The sequence below is a fragment of the Phycodurus eques genome, chromosome 1 (assembly GCF_024500275.1).
Source record: "Phycodurus eques isolate BA_2022a chromosome 1, UOR_Pequ_1.1, whole genome shotgun sequence".
NCBI lineage: Eukaryota > Metazoa > Chordata > Actinopteri > Syngnathiformes > Syngnathidae > Phycodurus > Phycodurus eques.
In genome coordinates, this window is record NC_084525.1 from 18,329,815 (window position 1) to 18,337,549 (window position 7,735).

The following is a 7,735-nucleotide window of genomic DNA, read 5'->3' on the forward strand; positions in this document are numbered from 1 at the left end:
CTTTTCACGTCGTCTCAGCAGCATCTCCCAGGATGTAGACATCATTTATGCAGGAATTTTTGTAACGTTATTGCTGCTTTCATTCAGAAACCCCACCTCGCATGTGTTAACAATTCATTTTGATATGGTTTGATCCATGCCAATTTGAAAGAATAATAATCCCAAGGGTGCCTTGATCCACATAACAGCCAAAGGATGTAATTACATGGCTTTGAGCGCTTACTCATCATCTAGTGACTTTCTCCTTAGATTTTGCAAGATGGGGCAAATAAAGCACTTTTCTTGCAAGCTCACACTACACTAACGGAAGAATTAGATCACTGCAACCTTTAATGTTCCAGTCATGATTCAGTCAGTGCTGAGAACAATGTTAACACAACCTTTGCACTTGTGAAACAAACACATTTCTGAGTCTTTATCTCTTATTCATCCTGTTCTGGGCAAGTGATCCAGTAGTGTCGTTAAAACTGACTGCACTTGCCTTTCCTCGTTGGTCGCCCATTAATTAAATAATAATAATAATTCTATTTACTGAGGGGGCACGGTGAAGCATGTTTAGTGCATCTGCCTCACAGTCAAGAGATTCTTGGTTCAAATCTTGGCTCAGATGGTTTAGTGGAGTTTTGATGTGTTGGTATTCCAGCTTCCTGCCACATTCCAAAAACATGCATGTTACGTTCATTAAAGACACAATTAACAGGTGTGAATGTGTGTGACTCATTGTTTGTGTATATGTAGGATGTGATTGACTGGCGAACAGTCTAGGGTTTACCACTGCCTCCAGCTCACCCACCACACTGAACAGGATAAGCGGTAGGAAATGAAGAATGAATGAATGTATGGATATTAATTATACTGAAAGTTTGAACTATATATATTATATAGATTTGTACAAATACTGACCTAAAGGTGCCCAATCTCCTCTATTTAATAAAAAAATAAAAAAAAAGTATTATTTCTGATGCAGTGGTAACTACAACCACAGTAATGAACTTAAATTCAATATAGTTAAATTAATAATATAATCAAGTATGCAGAGGAGCGGCTCAATCTTGGTACAGAATAACAATTGTGAAAAAAAATTAATACCAGACAGTTTAATTCTGCAGAATGATTCTACTTAAAGTGCTTGTATGTTTATTAAATGTTTTTAAGTATAACGATTAACAGGCTTGGCCATTTACACACAAGTAATATATCAAAGATGTTTTACTTGTAAATCATGTACATTCCCATGACCCAGTTGGTCACTCTCATAGGAGAGTGTGTCTTTCTTTGTCTTTTCTTTCTGATAGTGAGATTACAAACCTGTGACGGCATTGCATACACGAGAACATTTTTTGTTTTTTTGTTTTCTCTCCCCCTTTCTTCCCCCCTTGGGCCTAACGGCATAAGTACATGGCCGTGAATAACTAAGGACAGCTATCAGGACAGGACAGTACCGGGTTAGTTACTATGGACCGGCATCGACGACTCAATGAAAATACATTTAAGGATTCCTTACTGACTCCTAAAACAATTATTATCTTTTAAATCTATAATATGTAAGCATTTTGATTGAGTTGAAATCAAGCTGCCATCTGCTTCCCTGGGGAAGGAAGCTACATCCAAAGTAGGACCACCATGCTGAGGGACAGCTTCTTTACGGCAGCTTAGACTATTTGTCATATCCTGTTTTGTGTGCTTGTTTGCTGTGTGGAATTTTCAGTTGTGTTGCAGTCCCTGGGTGCAGGTCAGTGGGCGAAGTCTCCCGCGATGCAGCTGCTGGTGATTTGTCATCAGCAGTGTATTTAAGCATGGGAGACGCAGGAGGAAAATGCAGAGAAATTGTACTTCGCTTGTTGCCATTACCTTGCCAGCTTTGTTGCATTCTTGCGCATTCCAACGTTCATCCCGTCCTGCCAATAGCTATTTTCATCTGCTGTTTTTCTAGTAAGTAGGTTTTTATGTTCTTGTCTCTCTTCCTTGTGTAGGTTAGAGTTTGTTCTCCTAGCTTCCTTTAGTGTTTTCCTCCTGTGGCTCCACGTTCACCATCCTTATTTAGGTAACTCTGCATTCAATCCGTTGTATTCTGCTACCACCTTCACAAAGCTGGACTTGCAGTAATGCCTATCACTTAGTGAGAATCAGAACGGGTGATGAGTGGAAGACTGCCTTCAATACTCCCATGGGTCAGTTTGAATATTTGGTGATGCCTTTCGGTCTTACGAATGCCCCTGCTGTGTTCCAAAACTTGACGTACTGCATGATATGCTTGGTCGCTTCTGTTTTGTTTACTTGGATGACATTCTCATTTTTTTTCCAGAGATCTCAAGAACACCGGCCGCATGTTCAGCTAGTCTTGCAGAGACTTCTTGAGAACCGTCTGTATGCCAAAGCAGAGAAGTGTGAATTTCATGCTCGTTCTGTTCAATTTCTGGGGTTCATCGCGGAGGGGGGCCAGCTAAGACCCGATCCACCCAAGATACAGACTGTGGTCGATTGGCCATCTCAGACATCAAGGAAGTGAAAGGTTCCTTGGATTCACCAATTTCTATAGGCGTTCCATCCGGAATTACAGTTGTCACGTGGAAACTTTGACAAGGCTTACATCAATAAAGAAACCTTTTATTTGGACCCCAGAAGCTGAATCGGCTCTTGTTGATCTTAAGCCTTTGCTTATCAGTTCTCCTGTTCTCACTCAACCCGATCCAAAACCTCAGTTTATTGTAGAGTTGGATGCCTCTGATTCTGGAGTGGGGGCCGTACTATCCCAATGATCCCCTATCGACCAGAGAGTGCACCCCTGTGCCTTCTTCTCGCGTCGCCTCAGTCCTGCTGAACATGACTATGACGTTGGTAATAGGGAACTGCTCGCCATCGTTCTGGCTCCACAGGAGTGGAGGCACTGCCTGGAGGGCGCAATGGCACCGTTTGAGGTATTTACCGACCACAAGAACCTCTCTTTCATCCGGGCAGCCCGAAGACTTAACTCTCGCCAGGCACGTTGGGCCTTGTTCCTCACTCGGTTCAATTTCACCATCACTTACCGTCCTGGTTCCCGCAATGTCAAGCCTGATGCTCTGTCAAGCCTGATGCTCTGTCAAGGATTTTCAGCCCTGCCCTGGTGGACCCCGCCCCTGACAAGATTGTTCCCCAGGCAAAGGTGTTGGGGGCGCTCCAGTGGCTGGTGGAAAGGAGGGTGGGCAGAAGACTGAGGTACCCGCGGGTTGTCCTGCAGGTATGCTGTTTGTCCCCCAGGAGCAGAGGGCTGAGGTTATGCAATGGGGCCACAGTTCGAGGATTGCCTGTCACTCGGGAGTCAACCGCACTCTGTTTGTCGTTTCCCAAACGTTTTGGTGGCCGGGAATGATAAAAGACACTGGGGTTACTGCGTCCACTGCCTATCCCGTCCCGCCCTTGGTCCCATATTGCACTGGACTTTATCACCGGGTTTCCTGTGTCAGGTGGCAAGATGGTGGTTCTGAGTGTGGTGGACAGGTTTTCCAAGATGGCCCACTTAATTTCCCTTCCTCCCGGTCATATCCTGTTTTGTTTGCTTGTTTCCTCTGTGGAATTTTGTTGTTGCAGTCCCTGGGTGCAGGTCGGTGGGTGGAGTGTATTTAAGCATGGGAGAGGCAGGAGGAAAACGCTGAAATTGTACTTCGCTTGCTGCTATTACCTTGTCAGCTTTGTTACATTCTCGCGCATTCCCACGTTCATTCCGTCCTGCCAGTAGCTATTTTCACCTGCTGTTTTTATGTTCTTGTTTTTCTTCCTTGTGTAGGTTAGTTTGTTCTCCTAGCTTCCTTTAGTGTTTTCCTCCTGTGGCTCCACGTCCACCGTCCTTATTTAAGTACTGGTCCGCTGGATGGTTTTCACGACCTTCTGTCACGTCACTTTCTGTTTCTAGTCGTCTTTTCACGTCAGCGTGCTCCCTTTGTTGAATAAAATCTGTAAACGTGCATCTTCTGTTGTTTTGCTTTGGGGTCCAAATATATTGTGTTTGACGCAGCCGTAACACTATTAAACTTCAACAGTGTTCTGTAACCCCGACATCAGTCCTCCCAATTTCAACTCATCCCTGTGCGATGAACACTTCATTCTTTTCAAGTACAAAGGACCATGGAAAAATCATGTAAATATATGTGCAATTCAAGCCTCTGGCATTTGTATTTTGCAGCTTCTCAAACATTCACAACTGCAAATAAGAATTTTTATCTTGTTTTATTTGATCATATTTCTTATTCTATTTATTTTTCCACAAGTCTTGAGACTTATTGGGCTAATGTGGGACCTTTAGTATCAGTTTTCGTGCCATATGATATGTAGATGTGTGTGGGTATGACAAAGTCCTTGAAACTTGAATCACATTTGGTGATGACGACAACTTTCGCTCCTTTTTTTATTATTAATAAACAGCTCGGGCAATTAAGAGCCTGAAAAACTGGACCTTTTTTGGTATTTTGACGATTTTCCATTGTTTGCAAATAATTGTACTAAATGACAATATTTGGAAATATGTCAGTCAAACAAGTGTCCATTTTACGCAAACATATGCAGAGAATCTGATAATTTTGCAGTGCTCGCTTTCCAATTATGTATACATATTTTGTTTTTTTAATAACACTAAATGCCATGGCTTGGCTTGTTTATGACTACAACTTTTTATGATCATGTTTGCAAGCCTAAAATGTAAAAATTGTAAGCAACAAATAAAGCTTTGAGCCATGCATTTTGTCATCCAACATTTGTACGTTCAAAGCAGGTGAAAAGACTAATTTATTTTACCATGTCCAAATATTACAACCATGATTTATTCTTTATCCTTAAAAGATGTCACATACATAGTGTATATAAATAAATAGGTACATAAATGCAGTACATGTGCTGAAAAGTGACACAGTGTGTCCTGTGAAGTCCATCAATGACAGGTGGAGGTGAGATGCACAGCTGAGGTTCACTACAGTTCATGAGGAGCTGGCAGGGGGTGTTTTTTTTTCTGTTAACAGGAGGTGAACGTTTTCCAGAAGAAGTTTTTACATGGTGCCTTGCGGTCACGCTGAGGCAGTGATAGCCTGTTGTAGACAGCCCGCTCCACCAGGCGCGAATCCAGCGGCTCCTCCAGCTCCTCAGGTGACGTCTCCTCTGGGAGTATGTTGGTGTCCAATGCCCCCTCCAGCAAGCTGGACACCAGCTTCAGGATCAGCTCTTTGCGCTGTTTGCTTAGGTCCTGTCCCTATAGGAACAGAATCCCACAGCATATTTATTTTCATTTTGCACGAAGAGAGTATTTGTTCCTTAACATTTTAAAGAATTAGAGAAGGGAATTGACATTGTTTATCTCTAGCTATCTGTCTTCATTGGACACTTCATTAGATACGCCTGCTCAATATAATAAAATACAATTGAAAGAATGTGTCCAAAATTCAAAGATAAACAAAGATAATCACTCTTACAGACTGACAGAACTGTAAAAAAATGTATGTATGTATATATATATATATTATTTGTTTTACAGTTCTATCATATACACTGTACATTCTGTCAGTGTGTTTAAAAATATTTTGGGGATGAGAACTTAATTAGGAAGAGCTCTCTTTATAATACAGGGCAGTTTATGATGTGTATGTTTGTCATATACATACATAAATAGACATATTACATCATTAAGATTATATTATATTTTTATTAATTTTGTATATCTATTTTGATTTTTTTTTCTTGTATTAACTGTAAAATGTTGTGATTCTGTATTTTATGTGTATGACCATTTTTTATATGTAATGCCCCTTGTGAGTCCTCTGTGAAAAGTGCCGTACAATCAAATTTACATACACCTCTGCAAACCACAATAATAAACATACTGTTATACAACTCTTTGACAGCGTCAGTCAAAAACAGAGCATTTTATCTTTGTAAAAACTGAATTTTGCAGGTGTATTTAATGTTGCCTGATAACCCAGCAAAAAAGATTAATAAAAAAAGAAGCGCATCATCCTCACCCTGTTCAGCCCCTGCATGGGGCTCCTGCTGTCCTCCACAGGAAGCACGGCGGCTGCTCTGACACTGAGCAGAACACCCATGAAAGCTGCTACCACTACCAGGATCTGCATGCTGGGACTTTGGAGAGAGCTGCTGGGACCAGCCAGAGATCCAGAGGAGGAGATGGAGTAGCAGGAGTACAAGTAGTATAGCTATTAGTAGAAACTCAGCTGGTGGTCACCAAGATTTGGAAGTCTGAGAGATGCTGCTTCTCCTCTATGTCCCACACTCTTTTATACAGCTGTCTGACGTGGAAGGTGGTGGGAGTATGACGGAGGAGGTATGTGTGCATGAGTTTGAAGGTTGGGTGGGTGTGAGTGGGGGAGAGGAGGAGACGGGGAAGGGTCAGAGCAGAACAAATGGTAGGAGTGAACAGTTAACCTTCATGACAAATAGCGAGGTGGACACGTTCATGTGGTCCATCTGCAGGAGCAGACACATCACCAGCCCTCCTCACCCCCCCATTAAAAAATTGGATGATAGAGAATCTAAACAGGCTGCTTTACACAGCTAATTCAAAGGTCACATTTCCCTCCCGAAGCACCACTCAAACGTTTAAATAAAGTGACCACAGGCTGACTTGTTGTCAATGTGTCGTACAACTTCTGATTAGCTCTTTTACACCTTCAAATGACAATCGAATGGTCTAACACGGTAACCAACATCAGGAAATGGACATGACAAAGTCTGACCCGAGGAAACGTTTCGAGAGAACAACTGAGACAATCTTCTTCAGCAAGGAGATGGAGCTGAGGTTTAACCTAACACATCAATCTAACAATACAATTTTCATGTACTTTCATGAACGATGGCGCTCTTATGGGTGCTGCCTGTTCTTTGAAAAGATGTGCAACGGCATCTTTGAACTTTCGCCGTCATAGTCAGCACTATCATATTGCAGCTTTTAGTTAAATCAGTAGCAAATGAATCCAATTCAGTGTATTTTTATAGCAGCGGATGACAGTTATATCAGAAAACGTTTCCTGTCCAGCAGGTTTATAGCCACTTTCTTTGTCAGGCGGCTATCTGCCTTGACTAATAAGGGTGAGAGGAAAGGAATGCTGTACAGTGACAGCCATGAATAGCAATAAAGAAGTTTATACTGTACTGTAATTTTTTTTTCCATGAGGATTGATCTGAATCATCACTGATTTGTTCGTAGCACTACTTGACACAAATCTTTTATTTCCTTAAATTCTTGCCTATATGTATTACCCTCACAATATTCGTATAAACTAGCAACTGTTGGCTATATAAGAACTAGATGCTTGTTCGTGGTACTAAATCTATGAGATGCTTTCACAAAGTAATTGTTTTTTTTTTCTTCTTCTATAGTACATCTTGCTGGAAAATATTTGTCACCTATTACACAAAGATTCATTATGATGGTAAAAAGCGATTAACAATCCGGTATATGCTCAACCTACCTGCGCATTTGGCAAAAGGGGTAAAAGCACTTCCTCCTCGCTTGGGTGAATGGGGAAGGGGACCGTTTCAAAGCACCCGTAGGAACTTAAAAGGTCTACCATGTCTTTTGTAAACACAAAATGTCACCACAGAGCCACCAAAGATTACAATATTTGCTGTTCAGGCTTCGGTCGTGTTTACGTATTTATTTGTTTAAATAAATTATATCCATGTATTTAACTTTTGTCCAAACACACCAGCCATGAAAACACAATTTTACAAATTCAGCTTTCAACAGTCATGT

The 7,735-nt window shown here is 41.4% G+C and overlaps 1 protein-coding gene across 1 annotated transcript; it reads right to left on the reverse strand.

Moving 5' to 3' along the window:
* Positions 1 to 4,749: 4,749 nt before the first annotated feature.
* On the reverse strand, positions 4,750 to 6,405 carry sst7 (somatostatin family member 7). The gene is made up of 2 exons (XM_061685049.1): positions 5,985 to 6,405; positions 4,750 to 5,218 (listed from the first exon to the last, which is right to left on the reverse strand). Exons 1-2 carry the CDS (start codon positions 6,093 to 6,095, stop codon positions 4,985 to 4,987), a joined length of 345 nt encoding a protein of 114 aa, XP_061541033.1. The 5' UTR covers positions 6,096 to 6,405; the 3' UTR covers positions 4,750 to 4,984.
* Between the last annotated feature and the right edge of the window lie 1,330 nt (positions 6,406 to 7,735).

What these genes read in the sequence shown, in the direction of transcription:
- sst7 (XM_061685049.1), bottom strand. Translation starts at nt 6,095, where the DNA reads ATGCAGATCCTGGTAGTGGTAGCAGCTTTCATGGGTGTTCTGCTCAGT. An exon ending in CCATGCAGGGGCTGAACAGG is followed by an intron (nt 5,219 to 5,984) that starts GTGAGGATGATG and finishes CTGTTCCTATAG; the next exon opens with GGACAGGACCTAAGCAAACA.